Source organism: Diceros bicornis, chromosome 1, assembly GCF_020826845.1.
Source record: "Diceros bicornis minor isolate mBicDic1 chromosome 1, mDicBic1.mat.cur, whole genome shotgun sequence".
Lineage (NCBI taxonomy): Eukaryota > Metazoa > Chordata > Mammalia > Perissodactyla > Rhinocerotidae > Diceros > Diceros bicornis.
This window is the reverse complement of record NC_080740.1, coordinates 35,392,030-35,407,912: the sequence shown is the minus strand read 5'-3', so window position 1 is coordinate 35,407,912 and position 15,883 is coordinate 35,392,030. Positions and strand designations below refer to the sequence as shown.

The 15,883-nt window shown below is 38.4% G+C and overlaps 1 protein-coding gene across 6 annotated transcripts in view; it reads right to left on the bottom strand.

Moving 5' to 3' along the window:
• Positions 1 to 2,548: 2,548 nt before the first annotated feature.
• APC (APC regulator of WNT signaling pathway) overlaps positions 2,549 to 15,883 on the bottom strand; it is a 129,120-nt gene continuing 115,785 nt past the window's right edge. For all 6 annotated transcript variants that reach the window (XM_058538515.1, XM_058538545.1, XM_058538534.1 and 3 more), the window contains 2 exons: positions 11,542 to 11,756; positions 2,549 to 9,972 (listed from right to left, as the gene is read on the bottom strand). In XM_058538515.1, the coding sequence (XP_058394498.1) occupies positions 3,393 to 9,972; positions 11,542 to 11,756 (6,795 nt within the window). In that variant the 3' untranslated portion in view covers positions 2,549 to 3,392. The remainder of the gene's footprint in view (positions 9,973 to 11,541; positions 11,757 to 15,883) is intronic.

The window sequence follows — 15,883 nt, the reverse complement described above, 5'->3', positions numbered from 1 at the left end:
GATGCGTATGGGCTTATCTTTTATTTCATTTTCCCCCTCATTAACTTTCCTTTTAGTGCCAGGTAACTTGTAAAGTTTATTCTCAAATACCAATCTGATTTGCCATAGTTAATGGGTTGTTAATCACTCCCACTGCATAGTAACAAATCAGGCAGCTTTTCCTTTCACCTGAAATCAATCTTCTCTCATTTTAAAGTTCCCTTTTCACAGTCTCTTCTGATCTTATTGCAAATTCAAATTAGATATTTGCTGAAATTACCACATTTACACTAACTGTTTCAAAGGGAACGTTAGCCCATCCCTCAAATACAGTCATTGTCTTTAGAATTACTTGTTCATTCATGTCTGGTAAATCTGTCCACTATTGGGAGTTGAGATGGGCTATATCAGATTCTATAGCTCAGTATTCAAATCTTTCACGCCCAAAGGAGAAGAAAGTTTGTTAGCATACATTATCAGATTAAAGGTCCAGTTGTTGAGAGGAAAAGAGGAATAGACAGAAATGAAGGCAATCAATCACTCAAGGAGCTTCCTTGTTATAACTCAGGGCAGTAGTTCTCCAAGTATGGTTCCCAGACCAGCAGCATCAGCATCACCCGAGAACTTGTCAGAATTGCGAATTCTTGGGCCCCACTCAGAGTCAGAAACTACGGGGGTGTGGCCCAGCTTAATACTGTCTTAATAAGCACTTCTGGTGATTCAAATGCAGTCTAGTCTGAAAATCACTGCCTTAGGAGTTCTGTTCACTGCGGTCCAAAGCTAGATAGAGCACTGCCCCCAAACATAACAGGCATCACAACTCTCAACTAATCCCAACACTGGGCTCAGTGTGCCATTTGTAACAAGCATACACTGGAGACATATCTGGCCAGCTGTCAGTTATGGCGGCACCCTGTGCAGTTCTAAAAGCAGAATTGAGATTTGCCCCTTCAGAACCATTGTCTCTAACCAGAGGGTCTCACGCAGCAACTTTTTCCCTGATGGGCAATGTAGACTGACCTTTTTCCTAGTAGGTGTTGCCTACAGGAATTCCTGAGTTTTCTTGCCCATGGAAGGCCCCCTTTTTTCATTTTCAGGATTGATGTTTTTTCCTTACTTGAAAAAGGCAATTTTATTCTAATTGACTTACATCCCATGTTTTTCCATAAAAGTACTTGAAGTGGTTTATAAAAACTGGCATGCAATAATTCAGAAAAACAGAAAATCAGGACTAAAGGAGTAAAGAAATATGACTTATATGCATGTATCCCTATTGAATAAGGCAGTCTTTGAGAAAAATATAAATAGAATAACTTAGTATTATTATTCACAAACTATTTCATTCAGATAAAATTTGACAAAAATTTAAATGTAGATATATTCCAAAGATCTGTAAATTGAGGTGTTTGCAAAGCAGTGCAGTGGCAAGAGTATGGGCTTTGGGGTAAAATGCCTTACTTCAAATCATAGTACTTTATTTACTGGCATTTTAGTTTGAAAATCAGCCTTATTACCTGTAAGTGATAAACACAGGTAAGGGGTAATTAACTACATGATGTGATTTCAAGGACACCAGACAGACGTGCTGACTCCTCCTCATCCCCTTTTCCCAGGGCCCCACCATACCTAAATATCTTTTCCCTTCCCCAAATGCAGAGTGCATACATTTTATCATTAAAAATAAATTTTCATTTATTCAACAAATATGTGAGCAGTTATCATCATCCTCACCCTCTGATCTTTTAGAACAAATTCTGGGAAGATAGATATATTAAATTACCTTTGTTAATAAGTATATCCGTTTATCTTCCTTCATGAAGGAGGATTCTCCCTGCCATGTGAGGAAGGGGGCATCCAAACAAATAACCCACAGTCTACCCATCAAAAACAAAGTTTTCCTTAACAGGCAGGGGCTTTTAAACAGTCTTTTGCATATCTTAGTGGTATTAAGTCTACCTTTGATGTTCCATGTGATCTGCATTTTCTGAGCATGGCAAAGTGCTGATTATACTTGGCTGCTGGAATTTTGCCATGACATATAGGGTGATAAATGGTTTTCATTCCAGACTCAGTAGCAACAGGGAGAAGATGAAGGGACAAGACAGTACATTCCAAGACAGGCTCGGAAGAGACTACTTTACCTAAGAATAATCAATTAATTTTTGAAGTATAGAATTCTCTTAAGAAAAAAGAAATATTCTATGTGGGCCTATTATGTTCAATGCCTGGTTCTGTGCTAGGCAGTTTACATTGCTATTAAATGATTTTGTTTTAAATCAACTCCAGTGGAGTAAGAAAAAAATGTATAAGTGGAAAAATATTAAACATTAGTAATTGCTAATCACATATAAGAAAAATAAATTTCAGGAATTTAACTGGTTAAGTGCCAATGCTTAGAATGGTTAAATGCCAACAGTCAGCTTCAATTGTTTTTATTACAGTAGGAGGAATTTTACTCTTAATGCATAGAATTTGAAAAAAAAATTTATATAAGCTTTTAAAAGAGGCCCTTTGGACAATTATTAATACAAATGTGAAATAAGACCCTTCAAACAAATACCAATTTCAGTTAACAGTTTACATACAGCAATAATTTATTCTGAAATGTTCATTTAGTTTCTGTTGAGACACGATTCACGTCTCATTAATAAAAGAGCAGCCATCTCACCTCAAATACCAGAATATACAAGTTACAGCATAGCAAAAATTCTACCTACTTTCAGATAAAATCTAGTTCAGGTAAAATAGCTTCATTCAATGTTTTACAGTTACACAGATTTTTTTGTTTTGAGCACAAAATAGTGTAAATTGTTACACTGTAGCTAGCTATATGCACATCATGTGACCACAGAACTGTTAATTGAACCATCAGTTTCATTCATGCAGTAAAGCAAAGCAGGCCGGGTAAACTTGTTCATCGGGAACCATATTACTGTGAATTTCACAGCCACATGATTAATTATGATGTTAGATGGACTCACAAGGACTAAAACAAAATGGTTTTTTGCATAAATACCAATTTCTCCCTGATGTAAGTTTAGTCAGTTTATAATCTAGAAATGATTGATAACAGCAATATATCATATCTTCTATCTGTAGTGTTCATTATTTTAAGACAAGCAATAATTAAAGGATGTTGGGATGGGATGCTACTTAAATACATGTAAAACATACTGTACAAATATACTTGGCTTTATCATTTTCTTCCTAATTATCAAGAGTGCCTCCCAAAATATGACCAGTGAAGACAAAGTATACTATCAAATATGGCTTCCAGAACAAAAACTCTCTAACAAGAATCAAACCTATTTACAAACACTTTCAGTTTCTTTTAAAGTTTCATTTGAAACAAAATTTCTACATAGCAGTTGTAATTCACACATCATTTTCTTAGTTTCATCATTCTAGCTCTTTTAAACAGATGTCACAAGGTAAGACCCAGAATGGCGCTTAGGACTTTGAGTTCCACTGGATTCTGTGTTGTCAGTTTTTGAATCTCGTTTCTTTGTGTTGTTGTTCACTGGTGTCGGGATCTGAGATGGGCGGGCCGAAGTGCTATCTGCGCTGCTTTTCCTAGGGCTTGGGTTGTAATTAAAAGGAGTCACTCTGGCAGCAACAGTCCCACTAGGTGAACTGTGTTTGCTTGAGCTGCTAGAACTGAATGGGGTACGCTCAGCTACAGAACTTTCACTAGTCTCTGATGCAGGGACAGGATTACTTTGTCCTGGTTTTCCCTCAGTTCCTTTTTGGTCTGGGGCATCCACCTGAATAAAGGAGTTCAGGCGGTTTTCCAAACCCATGATACGTACAGGAGCACTGCCATTACCTACATTTTGTTTTCCCTGATTATCTTTTGAATCTTTAGCGTTTGAATTTCCCTTTTCTGAAAGACTATCAATCACCGGGGGGGTATTTCCTGTGGGGGATCTTCCAGACCTAGGGTTGTTAATGGGACAGTCCTCAATTCTCACCCAAACATCCTCTGTTTTAGAAACAGCAGGTGCCATTTGATAAATGAGAGTCTTTGATTCAGCACCATTTGCAGCACCTGAGGAAGTGGTCTGAGAAGTACTATTTGAGGGAGAAATTTCACTTTCTTTTATTTTTCTCCATGTTCCTTTTGTGGATACTTGGTTTTCTTTAGTTTGTTTGGTTCCTGAAATAGAGTTCACATGTTTTTCATCCTCACTTTTTGCTTTTTCACTGGATTCAGATGAAGCAGAAAGAATTGAGGATGAACTTCCAGTTCTTCTCCAAGTGCTTACTCGAGGAAGGGATGATGAATGTTTGCTGTGCTCACGTTTCCAGGTTCCTGACCTATTGATTGGAAGTCTGGAAGGACTTTCAGAATGGGAGCGTGCTATATCGTGGCGTTTTGCTGGTCTTCCATCATTATACTCAACAGTGGGACTGAGATTAGGTGGAAGTTTCCGCCATCCACCAGCCTGGACAGACGAATGTGTGGATAGAGACATATCAGGAAGGGAAGGACTTAAAATTGGAGTCTGTGCCTGGGACCTCGTGGGAGAATCTGGTCTAGAAGATGGAGAAAGAGATTCAAATGAAGCAGATTCCTCCAATTTTCTCCTTAGGGTTGGGCTTGGAGCTTCTTTGATGAAAGTTGACTGGCGTACTAATACGGGTCTCTCTGACCTATCAGATTCACTTCCGCTTGATTTAGTTGAAGACATTCTAGAAAGTTCTACCTTTTTATTGGATCCATTGCTATTATTCATCTGATTTAGTCCTTTGGAGGCAGACTCACTTCTTGGGATACTGCTGCCATTCTTGGATAAACCTGTTTGTTTTGTAAGGTTCTGTTGGCTCATCTGTCTGCCTGGAGATGTGTATGACATTTTCCCAGATCCTGAGGACTTAGTTGAAGCAGTACTAGGGGATGATGTCCTTGGCAGTTGAGATAATTTGTTTGGAGGACTTATTCCATTTCTACCAGGAGAAATTGAGTTTCGCCCTGGAGACTGCATGGGTCTACTTAATGGTTGCTGGGCAGGTCTTGAAGGAGTGGAATCTCTAGATCCTGATCTAGAAGGCCCTTTATTTGACCCAGCTGGTTGGGATGTCTGCTTGGTAACAGGGCTTAATTCTGACTTCACTGATGGCTTGGCTCCTCTAGGAGAAGTGGTGGCTGTCTGACCTTCACTAGGGCTTTTGGAGGCTGGAGTCTTAAGGGGTGGGCCTTTTTTAGAAACTGGACTTGTACTTGAAGAACTATTTCGAACTCCTGGAATGTGAATCATTGTCCTACCTCGAGAGATTGAAGGCATGTTTGTTGGAAGGGGCTGTTTCATTTGGCTGGAAATTTCCGAATTAGATCGAACTTTTCCAGTAATCAAACTTTTATAAACTTTTTTTCCTCCTTTGATTCCTTTATTTTCAGATTCTATCTTTTTAGTTTCCAATGTACTTTTCTCCCCGGGTTTTAGAATTCGTGGGCCTTTATTACTTGTAAAGGGTTTTTCCTCTTGATCAGGTGTAAGATGGAATGGTGATCCCAGAGAGATTCCCGATTTCAGTGAAAGGATGGAATCTGAATCAGATGAAGCTTGTCTAGATAAACACGCAGCAGCAGCAGCTTGATGTAAACTACTTACTATGGAATTTGCACCTTCCTGAATAGCTTTCCAATCAAAATTTTCTGAATCAGGGGATAAACCATGTTCTGAATCTGGTCTCTGTACATCTTTAAAATCAAGTGTCAAATCTTCTGCTAATATGCCACCCATATTTCTGGGACTATGCTTTTCATTATCACCTTTGAGTCTTGAAGGCTTTTTCTTTTTTGGCATTGCAGAACTTATACATTCCTGTAACAGGTCATCTTCAGAATCAATACTAAGAGAACTGAGAGAACTGTTTCTTGAGAAACAAACAGGGGTATCTTCAACGTGAAATGATTTAGGAGCATAACCTGATGCCTGAGGTTTACTTGGTTCTCCCTGTGAGTCAGGAGGCTCTGTCTCTTTGCTAGGTTCATTTTCTTTGTTGTTGTTATTTTCTTGATCAATGTCACTAAGAGAGCTCAGAGAGGAATTTTGAGAAAAGCAAACTGGAGTATTTTCAATAGCAAAATTCTGTAACTTTTCATCAGTTGCTGCCCCTCTGTCAGGTATGTCTTTGGATGACTGGGGAAAAGTGGATTGCTTCTGCAGCATGGGTTTAGATTGACCTCGATTTATTGGATGTTTTGGAACAGCTTGTGTCTTATCAGCTGACTGTTGGTTCGAGGTTAGTTCTGTGTGGCTGGTAACTTTAGCTTCTGATTCCTTATTTTCTTTCCCTTTTCTTAATTCAGCCTTTTCCCTGGAAAGGTCAACATCATCATCATCAAAATCTAGAGAACTCAAAGAATCATTTCGTGAAAAACAGTATGGAGTTCCTTCAATAGGTGTGTAATGATGAGGTGAATCAAAAGTAAAACTTCCTCTGACTCGATCTTCATTATTTGGTAGCTTATCATTGAAGTCCTTGGAATTATTTTTCAAGTTCTGTTTCCTTGAATCTTTGTTGTCTGAGAAAGTCCTTTCAGCATTTAAATTATTTTTTGAGTCTGCATTTTTTCTTACACGTGTCCTATATTCGGTGTTTTGTGGTATAGGTTTTACTGGTGAAGTAGGTTTCGTTTTTTTACCATCTAATTGATTTTTGTTAGTTCCAGATGAAGACACAGATGCTTGCTGGACCTGATCCATTATCTTTTTCACACGGAAAGGCTTGTGACTTTTTCCTTTGGGCATAGCAGAATTAATGCATTCTGCAAGAATATCACCTTCTTCTGTTTTATTGTCATCCAGTTCAGGTATAGTTATAGACGAGGGTTTTCCTCTTTGAGCCTCATCTGTGCTTCTGCCTTCTGTAGGAATGGTATCTCGTTTTTCAAATTCACCTGACTGAGCCCCGGCTCTAACCCCTTCTCCAGCAGCTAACTCATTCGGAGGGGATTCTATTGTTAGATCACTTAGAGAGGTAGCTGTGGAAAAGTTTATAGGTGTCCCTTCTACACAATACACCCGTGGCATATCATCTCCTGGTGTAAAACTAACATGCTTTGGCGTCTGTATCCTGTTTTGTGATGGCAGAAGTTTGTACACAGGCAATTGACTTGGTTTCCTTGCTACAGGTGGAGGTAATTTTGAAGCAGTCTGGGCTGGCTTTTTGGCTTTGCGTGAAGATTTTGTTGGCATGGCAGAAATAATACATTCTTCTAGTATTTCAATATCATCATCATCTGAATCATCTAATAAATCTTTTTCAGAATCGGTAGGTTTTTCTGCCTCTTTTTCCTGGTTCTCATTTGACTCTTCAGGCTGCTCAGATTCTGTTTCATTCCCGTTGTCATTTTCCTGAACTGCAGGCATTATTCTTAATTCCACATCTTTCTGTATAAATGGCTCATCAAGGCTGAGAGCACTCAGGCTAGATGAACAAGAAAATCCATCTGGAGTACTTTCTGTGGCAAAATGTAATAAAGTATCAGCATCTGGAAGAACCTGGACCCTTTGAACTGCAGCATTTACAGCAGCTTGCTTAGGTCCACTTTCTCTTTTTTCAGCATTGGGTACTTTATTTTTAGGCACCTCTCGCTTAGTCTGAACTGTCTGAGGAGGAGGAGGAGGAGGGGTTTTACTTCTGCTTGGTGGCATGGTTTGTCCAGGGCTATCTGGAAGGTCACTGGGGCTTATAATGCCACTTACCATTCCACTGCAGGGTTCACTCTGAACGGAGCTGGCAATTGAACGACTCTCAAAACTATCAAGTGAACTGACAGAAGTACATCTGCTAAACATGAGTGGAGTCTCCTGAACGTAGTGCTCTGGTGGACTTTTAGGTGTCTGAGCACCACTTTTTGATGGAGATTTGGCCCCTGAAGAAAATTCAACAGCTTTGTGCCTGGTTGATTCTGAAGATAAACCAGAAGCCTGGAGTCTGCTGGATTTGGTTCTAACGTGCTGTGACACTGTTGGAACTTCACTCACAGAATCTTCAGTTGATCTAGTTCCATTGTTTTCTTTTATTTCCGCTATTTGTAGAGTATTGGCAGAATCTGTTTCCTGTGTTGTCTGATCACATCCTATTTCATCTTCAGCTGATGACAAAGATGATAATGAACTACACCTTGAAAAACATATTGGGGTATCTTCTACACAGTAAGTCTGTATTGTTTCTTGGTTGATAGAGGGAACTTTGCAAGAGGTGGCTTTTTGAGTCTGACCACTTCTGCTTTGTGCTGAACTTGGATGGAGCTGATTCTGCCTCTTGGCATTAGATGAAGGTGTGGATGTATTCTCACTGCTTGAAGAGATGTGTTCAGTTTTAGTGCTTTGTCCAGATGAACTCTTTGAGAATGAAAATGATGGTTTCTGTGAGGAAGGAATGTCTGTGGTATATTTTAAACTATAATCAATAGGCTGATCCACATGATGTTTTTCTTCATTATATTTTATGCTGTAATTTGTTGGTCTCTCTTCTTCCTCATGCTGCTCCTCCTCAGAGTAGCGTTCACTATAGTTGGTTGGCTTATCATCTTCATAGTCATCTTCCTGACACAAAGACTGGTTTACATTTTGATTAATTCCATGATTAGAACCTACTCGATTTGTTTCTGAACCATTGGCTCCTCTTGACCTATATGGGGAAACGCATTCTTGCTGTCCAAAATGTGGCTGGAACTTGAGGTGTTTATCATCAGTGCTCTCAGTATATACGGGATAAGTTGTGCTTTGACTCCTTGATTGTCTTTGCTCACTTTGTTTTATTTCATCTTCTATTATATGTTTGGGTCTTGCCCATCTTTCATTTTGTGATGGACTCTGCCTTCCAGAGTTCAATTGCTCATCTGAATATTTAAGACTATAATTTATTGGTGTATCTACTTCTCCATCATTATCATCCATATGATTTGCACTATGTATTTTATGTGCTAGGTCAGCTGGATATTGACCATAGCTGCAAAATTTACTTTCATCATCTTCAGAATAGGATTCAATTGAAGGTTTCATTTGACCTCTTTTACCATAACCATCACTACTACTGACACTATTTAAACTATCATTTGAAGATCTCTTATATTCCAACTTGGCATAAGGCATAGGACAGGTCCTATTTGAATTTTCTGACTTAGTGAAGTTGTAAGTGTTTGCATGCGTGTGGGCAGTAGAGCTTCTTCTCAGTGCATTCCTCTCATCTGTCCCACAATGTAATTCGGTGGTAGAACCAGAACTTCTGTCTTCCTGGGAGGTATGAATGGCTGATACTTCTTCGATGACTTTGGCAATCTGGGCTGCAGTGGTGGAAATCTGCAAACCTCGCTTTGAAGAGGTTCCTGAATTTTCTGTTGCTGAGTGGTAGTTGCCTAGGCTAATTCCTCGTTCTCTCTCCAAACTTCTATCTTTTTCAGAACGAGAACTATCTAAGCTTCCCCTTGATGAAGAGGAGCTGGGCAACACTGTAGTATTTAAATATGGTGAAAGGACAGTCATGTTTCCAGTATTAAAATTGTCTGGCCTATTGTCATCATGTCGATTGGTGTCAAAAACATAGTCACCATAGAGACTTTGCTTGTGCCTTTGCTTACTACGATGAGATGCCTTGGGACTCAAATTGTCAATATTGTCAAAAGTTTCTGATAAATGCTGAGCATCTAATTCTGCTTCTAGGGCTTTTTGTTTCCTGACATGAAGAGATGGCAAGCTTGAACCAGGAGACATAATATTGGCATCCTTATACTTGGCAGGTCTATTTGCCATGAGATTCCTTAAGGCTGCGGCGCTTCCCATAGCAATCATTTTGTGCTTGGAATGAATGAGGTTCTTGAGCATGCTGACTGCCCCCATGTCCCATAATGCTTCCTGGTCTTTAGGATTTCTTGCTGAGAGATTCCACAAGGTTCCACATGCATTACTGACTATTGTCAAACTGTGAGATTTCAAGTGTTGTAATAAAGTTTGCAGGCAGTTGTTGTCTCTTAGGATTTGCCTGAAATAAAAATAAGAGATCACAAAATTAAGGTCAAAATCTGTTTGTAGTGACAACAAATAAAAGGATATAAAACATACTTAAATCTTAGATAACTATTAAAACTTATTAACAGGCGTAATAAAATTGTACCAAGTTATACTACAAATTCCAGGCATCCCACATCTACTTTTGTTCTACCTTAGTTCACTTAATGTTTATTGTTTTAAAGTATTCATTTATCAGACCAAAAGAAGTAAAAGTGTTAATTTAAATCAATTCTGTGTTTCCTATTCCGACCCAATAGCTTTTAAAATTTTTTCTTGAGCAGATACATTTACTTTATTTACATGGTGACAGAGTTTGCCAATTTAAGGGCTATAAATGTATCATGAAATCTTATGCTGAACAGGGACTTTGTGGTAATTTAATCTATGGATGGGTGCCACAGTGTTGACTACTGAGACATCTTGGAAGAGGCAGGTAAAAGAATCAATGGATAGGTCTTCCTGTAGTCAGGGAGCACTCTGTAAGCTCTTAGATCAGCAAACTGACTTTTTAGAGTAATCTCTATGTCTCTGGCTTGATTTTGTGATACTGCCATCCCCCTTACAAGTGTTCTCTGGCACATTGTGTATGTAGTTGTTATTTCCAGAAATAAAGTGAATGAAGGGTTTTCAAAACATTTAAAGGTAACTATAAAAACAAGGGTTGAGAGTCAGTAAAATGAACTTTGGGACTTGAAAGAGCTAGAGTTTGTTTAATGCATAGTGACAGCATGACATCATATTCAACTTTAGTGGGCTTTAAAATTGATCGGCAAGGGTGTGAATAAGCTTTAACATGGTGGTCTTCTTTCAGCAGTCCAGTAGACATCTGAGTGCTTACTGAGTTTAAGAAAGTCTTCTTTGCACAGCAGAATGGGCTATAAGGCTTGTAGTTTGCACATCAAAAACTTAAAGATGTTTACATTCTTTACAAGTTCTTTTACTAAAAGTACCTCATGGTCTTTTTGAAAATGAGAGAGGAACAATACTGGATAAATTTTAAAAAAAATGAATATGCTGTGAAAGATATCCATATTTTTTGTTGACATAATACAGAGCCCAAGTTCTGAAAATGTGTGCTCTCTTAGGTTTCACAGCTCTAGCAGACTGGATGAATGGCTGTTGGCTATTAATGTTAAGACACCATTAGAAAAATGTGAACCACTGTACATTCTGGATTATACTCACAGGTTTTTGTTTTTGTTTCTTATAAACTTCATATTCCTCTATGCCATACTAACATATAGGAAGGGATTTTGTTCTCTGTAATGTTTGTGACTTTTAATTTTTTTCTCTACGTATGCGTTATGCCTCTCATCTATCATTTGCTTATTTCTAGACATCTTTATGATACTATGAACTTTTATTAGAATAAATATACTAAGGAGTAAATTAGGAATTAATAGTTATCTTTTCACCATAATAAATACAGTTTGGTTTAGAACTCTCACAATTATGAAAAACACTGCTTACAAGTGGGTCTTTTAGAGGGTATGAATTCTATACCAGTTCACTTAAAAGTAATATAAAACTCTGTATTTACCTGTGGTCCTCATTTGTAGCTATCAAGCTGGACACATTTCGTAATATCCCTCCTCCACTTTCAATAATGGCTAAAGTATTTGTCTGGCTCCGGTAAGTGAGAGTGCCTACCAAAAATGCAAGTGCACCATCTACAGCACATATATCAGCTTTATTCTCAGTGCAGTGTGCTGACAAATTCCATAAGGCACTCAATACGCTTTTGAGGGTTGATTCCTATTAAGAAACAGAGTATGTGTTATCTAATCAGAGTTGGAATTTGCCTCTTATAACTTCTATGTTTACTTCTAAGTTATTTTTTTTATCTCCCCTGCTGCTTACCCTTCACTGGTAAAGTATTACGAATTCCCCATTTAGAAAAACTTTCATAAAATACCAAATGGAACTTAAGTCAGTGATATCCCCATAAAACAAGCAGAACACAGTATTAAACTAATGACCTTTATGAACTTTATTCTAAGTGTTTAGATTGTACACACATATCTTACAAGAGCTTATATTAGAAAATAAAACAGAACTAATGTGTATTCTGAAAAAAGACAATACTTCCAGGATAACAGAAACTAGACAAAACTCTTTATATACTGATATGGAAAGATCTAAGATGTATTACTACATGCAAAGAGCAAGTTGCAGAGCAGTATGTACAGTATTGTTTGTATAAAAAAACACACACATATACTTATGTGGGGTTCATTCAAAAGTTAACAATATAACATTAAGAAGAAAGCATACTGGGAAAACTCCAATTTCTTAAAACTCCCAAAGAAACAAAGTAATTACAAGAACCAGAACTCCCTGCTATACAATATTAGAGTAAATTGTCAAACTGTAATTGCCCTAGAAGCACTCCTGAGTACACAATTAAGGATATTTGGTCAAAACTTGCCATGATCCTGATGTCAGTCTTTCTTCTTACTACAAATCAATCAAGGAACAAACATTCATTGGAAATCTACTCTATGCTTATCACAATTACGGGCACTCCAGAGGATACAAACATAGCAAACTGATACCTGCTTTGAAGGTGCTGACAATTTACTTTGGGGAAAAAAGATGCAAAACCATATATGAAACAAAGTACTCTAAAGGAAAGATTATTGCCACTTGAATTTAACCAAATAAATAAAATATTTCATGGAGGAGAGCAGCTCTGTAGAAGGTAAGACTTGTACATTCAGAGAGAAGACAGCTGCTCCTAGCAGGGGACGTAGAATGAGGAAAGGTATGGAAGTGGGAATCAGCAAGAGAGGACTCAAGAGCAGAAAGACACAGAGGAGATCCAAGTCCGTGCTGGGGAACAGTGGGAAGTAAGGTCAGAGTGGTCAAAGAAGGTCTTGAATGTCACAGCAAACATTTCGGGCCTAATCCAATAAATAGCTAGCCACTGTACTGTATTTTCTTTATCAGAAAATTAAATGAATGAAAAAAATCTAAGAATAGGTTTAGTTACTATTTATCAGGAGGTAGGGAAGAAGTGCTTTTACCAATCAAGATGTGAGAAGGATAGAGTTCAATTTTAATTACACTGTTATTGAGGTAAAGGTGCGGCATTCAGAGTATCCTGAGTATTGAAAAAACAGCAAGAGTTTAGAGGAGTGAGCTAAACTGCAACTGGCCCACAGGTGAGAGCTGAAGGTAGGAAAACAGAAGTTGCTCTCTACGAGACCACATGCATAGGGCCCAGGGTTTTGTTTCAAAGAAGCTTTATAGTTAGAATTAGAGGAGATGAGAAGAAATGATTAGAGGTTGCGGGCCGGCCCCGTGGCTTAGCAGTTAAGTGCGCGCTCCGCTACTGGCGGCCCGGGTTCGGATCCCGGGCGCGCACCGACGCACTGCTTCTCTGGCCATGCTGGGGCTGCATCCCACATGCAGCAACTAGAAGGATGTGCAACTATGACATACAACTATCTGTTGAGGCTTTGGGGGGAAAAAATAATAATTAGAGGTTGGAAGTATATAGGTGGTAAAAACAAATGGAGGAGTTTCAATAAAGTGTGTGAACAAAAAGTATCAAATATAGGGGCCAGCCTGGTGGCATAGTGGTTCAAGTTTGCACGCTCTGCTTCGGCGGCCCAGGGTTCACAGGTTTGGATCCTGGGTGCAGACCTATGCACTGCTTATCAAGCCCTGCTGTGGCAGCGTCCCACATATAAAGCAGAGGAAGATGGGCACAGATGTTAGCCCAGGGCCAATCTTCCTCAGCAAAAACAGGAGGATTGGCAACAGATGTTAGCTCAGGGCTAATCTTCCAAAAAAAAAAAAGTATCAAATATAGGTGTAGGTAGAAAAGAAAAACCCAAGTTAATCTCTAAATCTAGATTTTGTTAGAAGCAAAATTAGGAGAGACTAAAGAAGGAATGGTCAGCTAAGAAACGGAGCAAGTGACTTGTTCAAGATTTTGACTGTTACAGGAAAAAGAGAAACACTGCAGGAGTTAGAAGAAGCAACAGAGCACCCCTCCCCCCTTCAGCTTCTCATAGATAGCTGAAACAAAAAAGCCTTCTTTTCTACATCCATCCAGTAGAGAAGATATAGAAGATAAGGCTAAGAGACTAACGGCTTTGAGTGAACAGCAACCCGTGGGCACAGAGTGCAGGTGAAAGAAAGGTTCTATTGTGTAGAAGAGTAAGAGCCAGCTGCATGAAGTTAAAATGATGCAATACATGGGGAATATGGAAGGTAGTTCTGATTCTATTGGTCATTAGCAGTAAATGAAGTTGAGAAGGAAGAGATGATGAATTAAAACGAGAAAGAACGTGCATAATGACTGTTGCATTGAATGTAGAAAAAGAGGAAACAAATAATTTCTAATACTGCTGACCAGAAGCAGGCCCAAACCAGAATTGGATATTATAAATTTCTGATGGGCAAGTTTTTCCAAGACTGGACTTACATTAAAAATTTATATATAAGTTTAGGGAGAAATGATCTTTAAAATACTACTCTTCCTTTACAAGAACAGAGATTTTCCATTTATTACAGTCTTATTTTATGTTTCTCAGTAGGATGTGTATTTTAATCTCGGTTAGTAGCAATTAGTTTGTATGTAGATCTTTGAGGTCTTTGAGAGATAAGAAAGTCATGAACTATTATTCAGCAGCAGTACAAGTCCCCATAATACACACAAGTACATTAAATCTTTCTGAAAATACACAAGGTTGATTAGATTAGGAGTCTTAAATTGTGCGTGGTACTAATTTTTTTGTATAACTTTATTGAAGTATATTCAGAAAACAATCAAGTGCACATATTTCCAGTGTGCATTTTGATCATTTTTGATGTATGTACATACTCATGAAACCATCACTCCAAGATAACAAACATTTATTTTATCTCCTGAAATTTCCTAGTAATCCACTCCCAAACCTAGGCAACTACTGATCTGTTTTCTGTCACTATAGATTATTGCATGTATCAATAGTTCATACTTTTGATAGCCAAATAGTATTCCATTGTGAATATTACAATTTGTTTACCCATTCACCTGTCGATGGACATTAGAGTTACTCTAGTTTTTGGCTATCACAAATAATACTACTGTGAACATCTGTGTGTAAGTCTTTGTGTGAACATAAATTTTTATTCCTCTTGAGTAAATACTTAGGAGTGGAATGGCTGGGTTATAAGGTAGGTGTATGTTTAACTTTAAAACACTGCCAAACATTCTCCAAAGTGGTTATACCATTTTACATTCCCACCAGCAGTGCATGATAATTCTAGCTGCTCAACATCCTTGACAACACTTGGTCAATCTTTAAAATTTTAGCCAATATAATATGTGTAATGGTACCTCATCACAGTTTTAATTTGTATTTCTCTGATGACTATGATGCTGAGTGTCTTTTCAAGTGCTTATTGGCCATTCATATATCTTCTTTTCTGCAGTGTCAGTAAAAGCATTCTGTCAATTCAATAGTGTTTTAAAGGTATGTTTATACAGACCCTAAGTATATTTGAATATTATCTTTACAACCAGTTATTTAGTTGAATACTTTTCTTTTCTCTTTTTTTTTTTTTTTTTAGGAAGATCAGCCCTGAGCTAACATCCATGCTAATACTCCTCTTTTTGCTGAGGAAGACCAGCTCTTAGGTAACATCTATTGCCAATCCTCCTCCTTTTTTTTCCCCCCCAAAGCCCCAGTAGATAGTTGTATGTCACAGTTGTACATCCTTCTAGTTGCTGTATGCGGGACGCCGCCTCAGCATGGCTGGACAAGCGGTGCGTCAGTGCGCGCCCGGGATCCGAACCCGGGCCGCCAGTAGCGGAGCACGCGCACTTAACCGCTAAGCCATGGGGCTGGCCCTGAATACTTGTCCTATTTCTAATAATTTTCAGTTTT